The sequence below is a fragment of the Apostichopus japonicus genome, chromosome 12, assembly GCF_037975245.1.
Source record: "Apostichopus japonicus isolate 1M-3 chromosome 12, ASM3797524v1, whole genome shotgun sequence".
In the NCBI taxonomy this organism is placed as follows: Eukaryota; Metazoa; Echinodermata; class Holothuroidea; order Aspidochirotida; family Stichopodidae; genus Apostichopus; species Apostichopus japonicus.
This window is the reverse complement of record NC_092572.1, coordinates 25567489-25582099: the sequence shown is the minus strand read 5'-3', so window position 1 is coordinate 25582099 and position 14611 is coordinate 25567489. Positions and strand designations below refer to the sequence as shown.

Sequence of the window (14611 nt, the reverse complement as noted above, 5' to 3'; positions counted from 1 at the left end):
GTTTGAATGATAACACAAAATTTAATATGATCATTAGTTTCTGTGATATGGTGGACGGAAAATGTTCTTTACTTTGTGGTCTGTAGGCCCCCCTGGTATTTAAATTGGGGGACGGCATTTTTGCAATTGCTTCCAGCACATACATTTATCTAGCATTATATAGATATATATATATATAAACATATATATATATATATATATATATATATATAGATATAGATATATATATATATATATATATATATATATATATAGATATATAGATATATAGATATATATAGATATATATCTATATATATCTATATATATATATATATATATATATATATCTATATATATATGTAGATATATATATATATTTATTTATCTATATATATGTATTTATCTATATATATATATATAAAAATCGTAATGAATTGGAAAATCAAGCACAGTGAAAAAATTTCCAGCCTCCACCGGGATTCGAACCCGGGCCTCCCGCTTTGTACGCGGACACCCTAACCAACTAGGCCATGGACGCCGATTGTATGTCCAGAGGTTCTAAACCGGTAAGGAAGGTCGTAATTCCACTGTAGGCGTGTGTCACCTGTATCGAAAAATACTAGTTCTGTTTTGGTGACATATTTGCCTTACTCTAGAGATCAAACATGATGCTAACCAACTCGAAAATCATTTGTGATTCCTAAAGCCAGATCTCGAAAGAGATACTTTGAACAGACTTTATGTTAATGAAATGGAGGTAAACGACAAAGGCAAATGAATATATATAAATGAAAATCGTAATGAGTTGGAAAATCAAGAACAGTGAAAAAACTTCCAGCCTCCACCGGGATTCGAACCCGGGCCTCCCGCTTTGTACGCGGACACTGTAATTCCACTGTATATATATATATATATATATATATATATTATATCTATATATATATATAATTGTAGTTTGTTGTGTGTTTTCACTTTGCAGGCAATAACGTTGGCAAAGAAGGCTCCAGAAAAGTACAGGAAGGATGATCAGCATGGGAGCGGTTTCATGGGAGCTCTCCTCCGGTTAAACGAAGCATCGACATCTGGACGACACAGAACTAGAGGTAGACCTAGGGGTAGGCCCAGAGGGAGACCGAAAGGAACCAGTAAAGGGGCCAGCACTGCAAAATCTTACCGTGAAGAAAGAGGTGAATCATATGTATTACATATATATATATATATATTTATATATTTAAACTTATGTATATGTGATATATGTATTTAGATATATATTTATACATCTATAGGCCTACATATAATATATGTATTTATATATATCTATATATCTAAATATATATATATATATATAGTCGACTAAATTCGACAATTGGGCGAATTCCCCATTGATTTGCACACTAAAATAAAACATTAATTCCTCATATACTCCCTAAACTCTGACCCTAAAACTAACCAAACCCTAGTTTTAGACAGTGGAGAACAAGATAAGACTATTTGCGACACAAAAAATTATGCCTAGAAATGGTAGTAAAAACGTTAAGGCGAAATAACTTTTTCGCCTTAGCGTCAAATTTCCACTCTCCTATTGTTCAATTTCGCCCTAGCGCCAAATTTAGAAATATATATATATATATATGCATATACATATATATATATATATATATATGTACATATATTTTCATATATATAGAATAACAGGGGAAATAACTGTTAAACAACTACTGCATTTAGAGAATCTCGAGTGAGATATAAAACTTAAATCATGTGAGTGATTGGAAGTAAAACAGCGAAAGTTTGGTTTTGTGGAGCTTATATATATATATAATATATATATATATATATATATATATATACATATATATATACATAGATATATGTAAAAAACCTGGTGGAGGCTGGAAGTTTTTAACTGTTTTGGATTGTCAAACTCATTCAATTTCAAATATACATATGTTCACAGAAAAATGTTTGTCTTGCAGCACAAGCTGTCCCAATCCCCCCATCCCCTCCTTGCCCCCTCCCTGACCCCACCTGCCTCACCTCTCCACCCTCCCCAAATTCCTCCCCATCATCACCTCTGACAGTGCAAAATACACACCTTCTCTATGGTCCTTTATCTCATCGATTCATCTCACAGCGGCGCTAAAACGAAAATATCTGGGCATATCGTCGGAGACCAGTAGCAGTGACAGTTCTGATGAGATCTCCAGTCCAGACAAAATGGGTGAGTTGAGTCGTGTTTGTATACGGTATTCGTATATTCATATTCTGGCTTTTGAATTCAGTAAGCTTCATCCTACATACACATCACACTTGTCTCAATCTGTATGAAGCTACAGGGCTAGAACATTGGACACATCTAGCCAGAGGTGAGGGTCAACAAGTGAGGTAAAATGTGGTTAAAAGGTGTTAAAGGTGTAAAATTGTGTTGAAAGTGTTAAAAATGAGTAAATTGTTGGAAGACCTATGAGCACTTTAATTTAGATTTATGTTTAGTTTAGCAGTAGCTGACCTCTTACTCGTTTGAATCTTGCGTAAGTTATAAGAGGGGCCCGATGTTTTGATCCTAGCAGGAGCTCCTTCAGAGGCATAATGAAACTAACATTGATTCTGAACACATTTAATGTTATGTGTAAAAGTAAGTTGGCCTGACGTTTCGATCCTAGCAGGATCTTCTTCAAAGGCTAAATGACAATTAACAGTAACAGAAGGGACAAAAACACGCACAGAATACAGACAGGTTAATGAGCATGGTGAACACAAAGAGACAAATGTAAGGGGATTAGAAGACAAGGGATGGAGAGAAGAAAGAGAGAAACCAACAGGGCAAGAGGAGAGGTAGAAGATAAACAGTGGAGGGACAAAGAGAGGATTAAGTGAAGGGGGTAGGGTATTAGACGGATGGAATGACAACTGCATTCAGTATTAAAATTAAATGTTAGGTTTTTCTTTTGGTCACCTCGACTTTATCTTAGATCTTTGCATGCAGCATTTCAGTGACAGCAGTGACAGCCTGTCGCGTCACAGCCTGTCGCATCACAGCTGTGACAGCATGTCGTGTGGCAGCTGTGACCGCCTTTTACGTGACTGTGTGACTGTCCCAGGTTCAACAGTGACAGCATGTCACATGAACAGCAGGTGACAGCAGTGACTGCACATCACAACTATCTTCCTGTACATGATTTCTTTTTTCCATTTCTGTTTTTTTTTTGTGTCAGATTTGACTCCACTGTCTTCACCGCAGGAACCAGAAGAAAAGTGAAGCAAAGAGGATGAAGATGTGAAGATAGAAACGGCTATGTCGAAGTCCCGGGAGTGTTGTATCCCTCATACTGTGAAGCTGGCAAGTCTGCCTCTTAACGTTAGGGAGAGAGAGAATTTGGCTATTCTTGGTATGGAAGTATTGGAAACTTGAACTGGACATGCAGTCAGCATTATAGAATGTGGACTGAAACAACACAGTGAAAGCCTGCAGAAAGAAAATGTGCAGAAACACGAATTTCAAAGCAATAAAGCTACGTCATAGACCTTGAAACATGGAGAAGGCTACAGCAGAACATGAAGGGCGCCACCATGAAGGCTTGCACTATCCTAGCATCCAAAGATAGAATCTTACAACACTTCACCTCACACGACATGGGGACATGAATAAGAAAATCATGAAACACCATGAAGATATGAACACAAAACCATGAAACATGAATGAAACACCATGAAACATGAGGACAGCACCATGAAACATGAAGATGAAATTATGAAAGATAGTTACAACAGGGGACAACACCATATACCTTGAAATGTAGTTATGACACTTTGAAAATGAAGGCAACACCATGAAACAGGAAGAAACACCATTAAACATGAAAGACAACACCATGAAGGCAACACCATGAAATGTGAAGACAGCACCATGAACCATGAAAGACAACACCATGAACCATCAAGGCAACACCATGAAATATGAAGACAGCACCATGAACCATAAAAGACAACACCATGAACCATCAAGGCAACACCATGAAATATGAAGACAGCACCATGAACCATGAAAGACAACACCATGAAGCATCAAGGCAACACCATGAAACATGAAGACAGCACCATGAACCATGAAAGACAACACCATGAACCATCAAGGCAGCACCATGAAATATGAAGATAGCACCATGAAACATCAAGGCAACACCATGAACCATCAAGGCAACACCATGAAATATGAAGACAGCACCATGAAACATCAAGGCAACACCATGAAGCATCAAGAGAACACCATGAAACATGAAGACAGCACCATGAACCATGAAAGACAACACCATGAACCATCAAGGCAACACCATGAAATATGAAGATAGCACCATGAAACATCAAGGCAACACCATGAACCATCAAGGCAACACCATGAAATATGAAGACAGCACCATGAAACATCAAGGCAACACCATGAAGCATCAAGAGAACACCATGAAACATGAAGACAGCACCATGAACCATGAAAGACAACACCATGAACCATCAAGGCAGCACGTTGAAACATCAAGACAGCACCATGAAACATCAAGGCAACACCATGAAGCATCATGAGAACACCATGAAACATCAAGACAGCACCATGAACCATGAAAGACAACACCATGAACCATCAAGGCAACACCATGAAATATGAAGATAGCACCATGAAACATCAAGGCAACACCATGAAGCATCCAGAGAACACCATGAAACATGAAGACAGCACCATGAAACATCAAGGCAACACCATGAAGCATCCAGAGAACACCATGAAACATCAAGGCAACACCATGAAACAAGAAGGACACATAACATGTGTAGACAACACCAGGAGAGCAGCCTCACATTTTTCACAGCTGTAGAGTCTCAACGCTCTCATCCTCACTGCTACTTTGACAGGGGGAGGAGGAGAGGAGTGAATTTTATTTTTTTGGGGGGGGGGAGGGTGATAATAGGGGTACATGCATCACCCTGAGTAATTCAAATTATTAAAAGAGAGAACCACATACTGGGTATCACTCATCACAGGTAGGATTCACCAGGTCAGTTTAATCAGTTCAGTCCCACATTGTAAACCTGGAAATGATGTAAAGGCCAAATAGATTACTAATCATAACTATATCATCACTGTCTCTGTCCATTTCTGTTGCTTCGTTACTTTACAATATTCTTTGCTTTTGGTCATGGCAATTTGTTGGCCACAAATAAATATTGGAGAATATGTTTTCTTTTTTCTCCGTATCATAAATATATTGCAATACCCTACAACCCTTGACTGTGAAATGGTATAAAGTGAGATTCTAAAACCGAAATCTGTGTTGACCCCTGGCCACGGTGCAGTCCCATCCAATTGAGCCAAATTTTCGTCTTTTATTTGTTGGCTGTAATTCTTGTTTTCTTTTGTTTTGCTTTTCATCCGTTTTGTTCTTTCTTTTGTTCAGTTTTTTTGTCACTGTACCTTTGCTTCATGTTTCGAATCACGTATACTGACTATATGAACAGTGTGAAGATACCCTGTTTCTAGAAGATTAAACCTCGGAACTATTTTATACTGTTAGTATGAGTGCTTGGAAGCATCGTGTGAGAGGGTACAGGATTTAAATAAGGAAGGGGTGTGGTACTGGAATGGTTGACGTGGACTCTCATTTAGGAGTTGGGGTGGAGGGGGGTGGGGGAGAGCCATGTTCAGGGATAAGCATGGGGTAAAAAAAAATCACGGAACTTTGCCAAAATTGCGGTATAGGCTCCAGTTTGCGTATGCTACAGTGTGTTAGGATAATAGTTTTTGTCCCCGAGGTAGAAAAGAAATCACGGATATTCCGCGAATTCGCGGAAAAAGCTCATGCCTGCATGTTATACATGAAATGGTGCATTATGAGACAAATGACATTAGGTTTCTATAGCTATCAGCCTTAATGCAAGTTGGTTCTTTATAACTTCCTTTACTGGTTTCTTTGAAGTATAGAAAAGGGCAAGTGAGGCTGTTTTCCTCCAAATCGAGGGGTGGACTGGGTGGGCAAAGCTTATACTGTGTGACTCTGGCCAATGTAGCATTAGTGGGCACAGTACAAACTAATAGTCGCCAGCCTATTTGTTTATTTGTGTGATATCAAAGTATCATTCTAGTCTGTTATTATTTTACGTTAAGTTTGTTCCGCTTTTGAACATCTAAATGCCCCTCCTTTTCTTCCCATGGTCTGTTCTTTCCTTGGCACTTGTGTGGGGGTCGGGGGGTCGTTGTTTAGTATACGTTATTGGGCTTGAAGGAGACTGCAGTATTGCAATATATTTATATGATTAACACAAGACTAAACAGAATTTAACTAAACTAGAATGCAAAGAAATTCGAATATAAATCAAACTCGGGAGGCCGGCATTCACGTGACATGACACTCTCTGCCATTTTTGTTAAGAGACCGAAAATATCGCTGTATAGTTTCCTAATTGTATTCTATTTTTATCTTTCGTTTGATCATTAACGTCTAATTGCCTTTCTTTCCAAATTTCTTTTCTTTGTCGTTTCTTGGTATACTCGAGTAGGGGGGCCTACTTTTATGCTAATTTGTGTCAATATTGTGCCGGGCCCATGTGCCCTGGCATTTAATTGTAACTCTTCAAAACTTCAATTCCGTAAGGCAATTCAAAGATAAATAAAAACAATAAATAAATAAACGGGAGATATTGACGTCTTTTTCCCTTCACCAAACTCTTTATTATGGAAAAAATAATCAGAAAGCAATAGTAAAACATTGATACCAAAGAGAAACCGAATTAATGCGGATATAGAGCCTATACCTCTGAATCGTTGGAGGGAGACAGATCGACAGGCGGTGAATTGGAGGTGAATTGGAAACGTATCCCGGTACAGATCAGTTCCAATCTCGGAGTGTCCTTCAATTTGTGAAATTATGTTATTGGAGTTTATACAACATCACTGTGGGGAATGGTATATACGAGTGTAGAACCGGCTTCGAGTATTAGAATCATACCCCCTCACTTATTACGTTGATCTTCCTCAAACTCGCCGGTTTACCTTACATGTAAATTCTGTTCTCTCCCAGTTCCAATTCATTTTCATGCGTTCAGCTCTCTCCAATTGCACTACATGCATACTCTATGTATATGACAAAAATATATCTGATTTTTGTTTTAACTGTCGCTACTATAGGCCTATACAATAAACCTCTGTTGTAAAGCATGTTTGATATACTGAAGTATCACCAATTCTGCAAACATGAAATGATTCACGCAAAACAAAACGGTGGGTTATATAAAGCCTAGAATACCGTACAAACCCCGGTGTCTCTTTATAGCTTTTATCAGTGGCGTAGGAAGGTACTTTTGAGTGGGGGGGGGGGGCTGAAGACTGATGGCCGGCCTGGGGGAGGGGTCTAAGGGGCGGGGGTGACCCCTCCCCTTTGGAATTTTTTGCATTTCCAGGTAGCCTCAGATGCAATTTGGTGCAATATAGCACACTTCAACACCCACTCCATTTTGTAAACTTAATTTTGTATTTTCACCAGGCCTTAAATGCAATTTGGTGCTCCAAATGAGATTTTTTTTCTCATTTGGAAATGAAAAGGGGTTTTCTGACTTGCGAAGCGGGGGGGGGGGCGGAATGATACTTCCGCCCCTCCACATTTTTCACTGTGGGGGCTGGTGCCCCCAGGCCCCCGGTTCCTACGCCCTTGGCTTTTATTCATCGTGCGTCTTTCCTTCTTGCAGTTAAGTATTGGTAATATCTTGACAAAGATGAAAGTTCTATTATTTAACTGCAGCTATATCATAAAGCAAATTTGCTTCCAATTTCCCAGCCCAATATTAGACGACCAAATTAGTTTCTCCTTATTTATTTATTTTTCCTTTTTGATATAGGCTATATATTATTTGATTTTTTGGCAATTTTCTCCTTCTTGTTTGCAAAGTTGTACTTTGCCTTTAGAGGTTGAGTAACACAGTTGAAAAAAACCAACCATCGACACATCACTGAGCATGGTAGGATAGATAGTTCATCAGCAATCACGATAGGCCTAGCCTATACCATCATCAACCGTTAACAAACAGTCTAGAATTGACCTGAGTGTCAACTATGACACGTACGTGTTTGGTGGAAGCAGCATTCGTCGGATGTCTCCGCGACATCGTCATTCAAAATAACAAAAGTGTGATTATCATACAGATTTACTTTAGAAGAATATTTAAAATTATTGGCTTCATCGATGCGAGATCATTGTAAACCAATGGAAATAGCAAACAAACGTCAGTCATCTTAACCCGAAGGATAGGCTAGGCCTTCACAACAGCTCAGTAGCTTACTGTATGTTCCGAGTAAATTCACGGTAGGCTAAGTTTACTATACCGCAATACCAGCTGATATGTCCAAGATTACGTTATATTTATCTTGAAGATGGTCGCGTGTCTCGTCTTAGGACTTAGGTAGACTTTATAGAAGGATGAAAAGGTCGGAGACATCTAAATCAGGGAAAGAGTCCCCCTTTACCAAGAACGGACCTCAATTACGTATCCGCCATGGGTCACTATTAGCGTTGTGATCAAATTGCCAACCCATGATCGAGTATCGAAGCTAATAATACCAATTCATAACTATAGTATAAAAAAAAAACAACGAATGAACAGAATGTCACATTTTCACTCGAGGGGCGAACTTCTGAATAAGCCTACATTTGTCCATTATTATGAAAAATAGTTTCTTTCATTAACCTTAAAATTACACCTAGCCCGAGTAAAGTTCGACATGTAGGCTAATTAGCTGTATGTGATGCATATCATGATTGCACATAATATGAGGCTAAGGGCATCGCTGTGCATGAATGGGACATTATTCTCGAGTCTAGCAACATAACGGTCCACACACATTGATCACCATTCTATATTTACCATGTTGCCAAATGTTCAATAAAATGCATGAGAGAATAAATGTTAATCTATATTTAGAAATGAAATCGTTAAAATAAAATACAATTGTTCACGTTAGTGGCTGAAATGAGCACGAGTGGTTTTTGTAAGAAAATCCGATACCATACAAGTAAGTTAACCGAGCTTAAATTCCACCAACTAAAACAGCCTTTGAACAATTAAGTTGTGCATAATTCTGACAACATCTTGTGTAAGTAATTTCAATAAGTTTTCATATCTTAATATTTTTTTCTTTTTTATTTACATGATTATTATTATTATTTTGTATTACTCTGTAAGAAATCATCACACACAACTCACAGTAATGTATCTTTGTTCTGCATGAAGTGTTGTGTATTCTTTCAAAAGAGTTTACCACCATGAAACCTTTCATGGATAATAAAATTATATGAAAATGTTTGTTTTAATTGCTCAGGATAACAATGAATTATAATTAGTTGTTGACTGGCCTGTTATAAAGCAACTCTTAAATGTTCATTTAACTATATAACAAAACATTAACACCAATCCCATTTTGCGTCCTTTGTTGTCATGACAATGTATCTTTCTTTCCCGTTCAATTTTTTTTTTTTTATTGCTCATGAGTATATTCACACAGGCTTTCCTATAGTGTTAGTGTTAGGCCAAAGTACGGGGAAAACCTAAATCAATCTTCTTTTTCTTCTCATGTATAACATACAAACCAATTATCAGCAGATATTTTGTGCGTTATACTGATTCTTTGGTTTTGTTTCCAAAGTCATGAATATTCAACAACAAGGACATAATTTGTTACCGTCACCCCTATCTCTTAGCCAACCGACCGGCTCGGGTATTTCTCGCCATTTACAGGTGAGAATACATTTGAAGACGACTTTAAAGTGAGGATGTTTCGTCGCGTAGATGATCCAATTAATACAGTTGTTGATCATGAGGCAGGCGGCTGCGTATGGAGCAAACGCCGCCAGCGGTCCGTCGTCATTAAAGACCAAGAGGATGAGGTATGGGGTGATACAGACCAGGAAGGCACAGAGCACGTAGAAGAGATTCTTCGTTATCTCGACCTGACGCCGTGAGAGGTTGGATTTCACCGTCTTCTTTCTCCTCTTCTTCCTCTTTGGTTTGATGGACCCTTCCACTGTCTCGGAATCTGAGACGCCTGTCCGAGGGAGGCTGGCGCACGAGTTACTTTCGGACATATTTCTGAAAATATTAAAAGGAAGCAAAAAAAAAGTTAAAAAATTGATACAACGGAAAAGATTACCGAACTGTAAAGACACGAAAAATACGTTAAATTACAAAGTTGTGAACCGTTACAAAATCACCGCTATCAGTGAAAGGGTCCATTCTATACCACTTGTAGTTTTTAATGATGTACGTCTATATTTGGGATGATTCTCAATGAAAGTGACTGGACAAGTTAGTCTAACACACAGAACCGTTACGTCATGGTCTCATCTGCAAAACAAAGCTCAATAAGAAAACTAAACACTTTACGTTTTAGATGATTATCAATGAAAGTGACTGGACAAGTTAGTCTATAACATCAGTGCCTCATCTACAAACAAAGCTCAATAAGAAAACTGAACACTTTATTGTTTAGATGATTATCAATGAAAGTGACTGGACAAGTTAGTCTTACACACAGAACCATTACATCAGTTCCTCATCTGCAATAAAAGCTCAATAAGAAAACTAAACACTATTTTATGGAGATGATTATCAATGAAAGTGACTGGACAAGCTAGTCTAACACACAGAACCATTACATCAGTTCCTCATCTGCAATAAAAGCTCAATAAGAAAACTAAACACTTTTTTATGGAGATGATTATCAATGAAAGTGACTGGACAAGTTTGCCTAACACACAGAACCATTACATCAGTTCCTCATCTACAAACCAAGCTCTATAAGAAAACTAAACATTTTTTTTGGAGATGATTGTCAATGAAAGTGGCTGGACAAGTAAGCCTAACACACAGAACCATTACATCAGTGCCTCATCTGCAAACACAGCTCAATACGAAAACTAAACACTTTTATCAAGTTTCGAATAACACTGTATACAGTGTATTGTATTACAAAAATGTTCAAAGGTAAACTGATACCGTCCACTTGGGTGCTTTGCGGCTGAGTTGTATAACAACAACAAAAAACATCACTACTTGCTTATAAACTCACTTTTATATTACTTAAGTAGCACATTGTGATGTCAAATCATGTTTTTCCGTCATCAAAAATGCACAATTAGTAGAATAGCCAATCATCGCGGGCAATAAGAACCAAAAGCTCGTTTTCAAAGTGTGTATGCAAATTAGATGTTGACACATGCGTATAAAAATGTTTCAATTATTACGATTTCGTTAATGGAATAATGGATCTTTTTTGTCCACCCTCGTTATACCCTGAATCAGGGCAACGTGTTGATGAATATTTGAAGTTTTTTTAAGTAAAAAAAAAATCGACAATCAGTAGTAGGCTTTTTGTCAATAAAGACACTTTCTTATAATGAAATATACGCAAGAGCCGAAAAGCGCATATCGTTTCCATATTCTTGACAAACATGGCTAAATTATTGACAATATATTTTCATAATCCAGAATTTAATCCAAACCAATGAAATATTGATTCGCGCAATGAACCCGGAAATGTGTATTAGAAAGTAAATTGACACCACACTGCAAAAAAAAAACAAAAAAAAAACAAGGGGGGTTACTTGGGGGAGTAAGAGTATTGAATTGCACATTTGAAAACCTTAGTTTCAATTGTTTGATATATGAAACCTTTATGAAGAGTCAAACGGAGAGGTTTATGCAGGTCGTTTCTGATACCAAACAGGAATCAAATTTACCTGGTACCTTATAGGCTAAGGCTTTGTGGTTTGTACATTGGTGATAGTAAGTGCGATGAAACAAAATAGCTATCAGGGCAAATGTATGGCGATGTGATGAAACGGCTATGGCAAGCCATTTGTGACAAACACCGCATAATATATCCTCGTACTAATACGAATATATACGCGTATTAATTCGAATATATACGCGTATTAAATCAGACAATAACTGACATTCTTATAGCTTTCACACACATTGTAGCCTCGCCAGTGCAATAAGTGATTCTTTGCAAAGTTAATATCTATATTGACGTACACCCAGGCCCAAAGTACTTGATCTAGAAAACAGCATTACTTAATACGTGTATGTATTCGAATTAATACGTGTATATATTCGAATTAATCCTCATATGTATTCGAATTTATCCTCATAGGCCTATGTATTCGAATTAAACCTTTTATATATTCGAATCAATAAGCGGATACATTTAAGCCTTCTGTTTGGCTAATAATATATACGCGTATATATTTCGAATTAATACGCGTATATATTCAAATTAATACGCTGATGCATTATTCGGTGTTTGCCCCACGTGGCTTGCCATAAACTGCTACATCGATCACCTATCCCTCTAATTCCCACATAGTATGTGCACTGTGTTGTAAAACGTTGGCCATGTTACAGGCATATCTTGCGTTGGGTGCAATTGTTTTGGTTACTTTGTACATCAAGCCATTTCGTATTTTTACGTCATTATTGAAAGGAAAATACCCCACAATATGACTCATGGTTGTATCGATTGACATTCATTACACCGTCCATTGAGTTAAGAGGACACATTATATAGGCGTGCGTTGTTTGAAGAATTATCAATTATACAGTTTGATTCGAAACAATCGAGATGGAGGAGTTACAAGAGATAAGAAGGTGTTTTCCAAGTCAGCAAAGCCTTTGCTTTTAACCCAGAAGGAAATTGTTTAGGAGTTTGTCAGACGCCGTATGCAGGTTTTTTTTTCTGGAAATATCATAGACACATTCATTCGAAGTTAGCGATGGAAAAGGAGCTGGGAACGGGATTACAACAGACATCGTTCGTATAACATTACAGAGCTCTGCTATAACACTTTTGCTTAAGAACCAAAAAGAAAGTGTTAAAGGAGCTTCTCAAACAGCATTGTTCAATAATTACTTTGTTTAAGTTTAAGTTGGAAACAATACGTAGTGGAAGAAATGGATGATAAGAATATAAAATACAAACTATGTCACCAGTCTCATTGAGCAACGCTTTCGTTATAGCAGGCACAGTGAAAGCCTGTTGGAATATTGCTTAATATGTTTCCACATAACCTCTGTTCAAAGTATTCGCTTTTACTGTACAACATATGTTCAACGTTTTCATGACGTCATTATCCGTCACAGACAGGAACCCAGTCATGCGTTATCATTTAAAAGAAGCACGTAATAAAATTTACTTCTGACTGAAACCTTCAGAATATTGTGTACTGATGGTTTTCACTATCAGCACCGACTTGGCCATTGTATATATCAGCGATACATTAGTCGAATGACCTGTAAGACGAGTTGTCTGTGAAACAAACGTAAATGGCAGCGGTTAACTGAGAGGATGTTTGTCATTACATAAGGAAGAAACATAGGATGTGGGAAGGTATCATGATCACCATGAATAAGTCTGTTTGTTGGAAATGATATAAGCCTGTATCTTTCATCATTCTTGTGTGTGCGTGTGTGTGCGTGTGTTTATATATATATATACATATACATACCCAGTATCTTCGTTAGACTTAGTAGCACCTTTACTATCATTGGTCATCGACAGAGCGTCCGATTCTTCCTTGTTTAATGCCAGTCGTTTTGAATGTGTCAAGACGTGTCTGTAGATTTTCCAGTAGCAGACAATAAGAACAATTGTTGGTCCGGGGAAGAGGCCAAGGAGCAAAATGAGGTCGTAAATCTTCTCTAGAGAGGAACTTTCACTGTCGGATTCGGCATCCGAACAAGAATGGTATTTGGTGTTATACCCGATATTACTGATTCCCATAATCACCGGTAAAATCACCAAAACTCCGGGCACAATCCACAACAACGCGATCCATAGTATCACGACGATTTGCTTACCGAAAATCCGTTGATAGGTCTCGACCGGTTTGGTGATGAGGACGTAACGGTTAACTGCGATCGAGGCCAGGTTATATAGACTGACACCGATAGTGACGTAGACTATCATGGCTGCAGCCGAACAGTAAAACTCGCTTTTCAAAGGCCAGCCGTTCCGACTAGACAGAGCGATGACGGTCGCAGGCGAGAAAAGACAAACGAGAAAATCGGCGAACGCTAAGTTGACCACAAAGACGTTAGTGACGTTCCGCAGACGACGTGATAGAAATACCGACAAAATGACCAGACCGTTTCCAAAGACTCCAGAAAGGAAAATACAAGAGATGATGATTGCTATAAAGAGACGCTGACCGTAGCTGTCAAATTCGAAAGGTTTTTCGGTGGGTCCAGCAGCCTCCATCCTGAATGTCCAACGAGACCGTAAACTGTCGTATTTTAAAGCAACGGACGAAATCAATGTTACTTAGGGAGACTTCACGAAGATTCACGGATATCCTCGTTGAAACCGTTCGACCAAATCCGTCTTTTCAATTAAATCAACTTGAAGGGGAACCAATTCCTTAATTTTTCTTATTAGATGAAAAGTATAGATGACCGTACGTAGCTTACTTATACAACATCAGTTTGGCATTGGTCAAGCAATCCATCAAGCAATCCATCAATCTTGAAAGACCGGTACTGTTTAATTACGAGGAAAAACAAACTAGAGCTTAGTTATTGCGACTCGTATCTGTTC

The 14611-nt window shown here is 38.0% G+C and overlaps 3 protein-coding genes and 1 non-coding gene across 12 annotated transcripts in view; 2 read left to right on the top strand and 2 right to left on the bottom strand.

Annotated features, from left to right (window-relative positions):
• The window catches only part of LOC139978000 (double-strand break repair protein MRE11-like), a 24582-nt gene extending 15617 nt beyond the window's left edge, over positions 1-8965 (top strand). For 6 of the 7 annotated variants that reach the window (XM_071987897.1, XM_071987896.1, XM_071987899.1 and 3 more), the window contains 3 exons: positions 962-1169; positions 2117-2203; positions 3198-8965. In XM_071987897.1, the coding sequence (XP_071843998.1) occupies positions 962-1169; positions 2117-2203; positions 3198-3241 (339 nt within the window). In that variant the 3' untranslated portion in view covers positions 3242-8965. The remainder of the gene's footprint in view (positions 1-961; positions 1170-2116; positions 2204-3197) is intronic. The other variant, XR_011796864.1, reaches the window with a different exon arrangement.
• Positions 448-520, bottom strand: Trnac-aca (transfer RNA cysteine (anticodon ACA)). The gene has a single exon. It is a non-coding gene; the product is annotated as a tRNA-Cys (tRNA).
• Positions 4089-8965, top strand: LOC139978005 (uncharacterized). Its single transcript, XM_071987908.1, has 2 exons — positions 4089-4214; positions 4285-8965. The coding sequence occupies exons 1-2, from the start codon at positions 4089-4091 to the stop codon at positions 4558-4560; spliced, it is 402 nt and encodes a 133-aa protein (XP_071844009.1). The 3' UTR covers positions 4561-8965.
• Positions 6676-14611, bottom strand: part of LOC139978001 (G-protein coupled receptor moody-like) — a 22102-nt gene continuing 14166 nt past the window's right edge. For 2 of the 3 annotated variants that reach the window (XM_071987903.1, XM_071987902.1), the window contains exon 2: positions 6676-10107. In XM_071987903.1, the coding sequence (XP_071844004.1) occupies positions 9675-10107 (433 nt within the window). In that variant the 3' untranslated portion in view covers positions 6676-9674. Of the gene's footprint in view, positions 10108-13523 lie in introns of all 3 variants that reach the window. The other variant, XM_071987904.1, reaches the window with a different exon arrangement.

Coding starts and splice junctions, on each gene's coding strand:
- LOC139978005 (XM_071987908.1), top strand. CDS start 4,089: ATGAAAGACAACACCATGAACCATCAAGGCAGCACCATGAAATATGAA. Junction 4,215..4,284: donor ATGAAGACAGCACCATGAAA/CATCAAGGCAAC, acceptor TGAACCATGAAA/GACAACACCATGAACCATCA.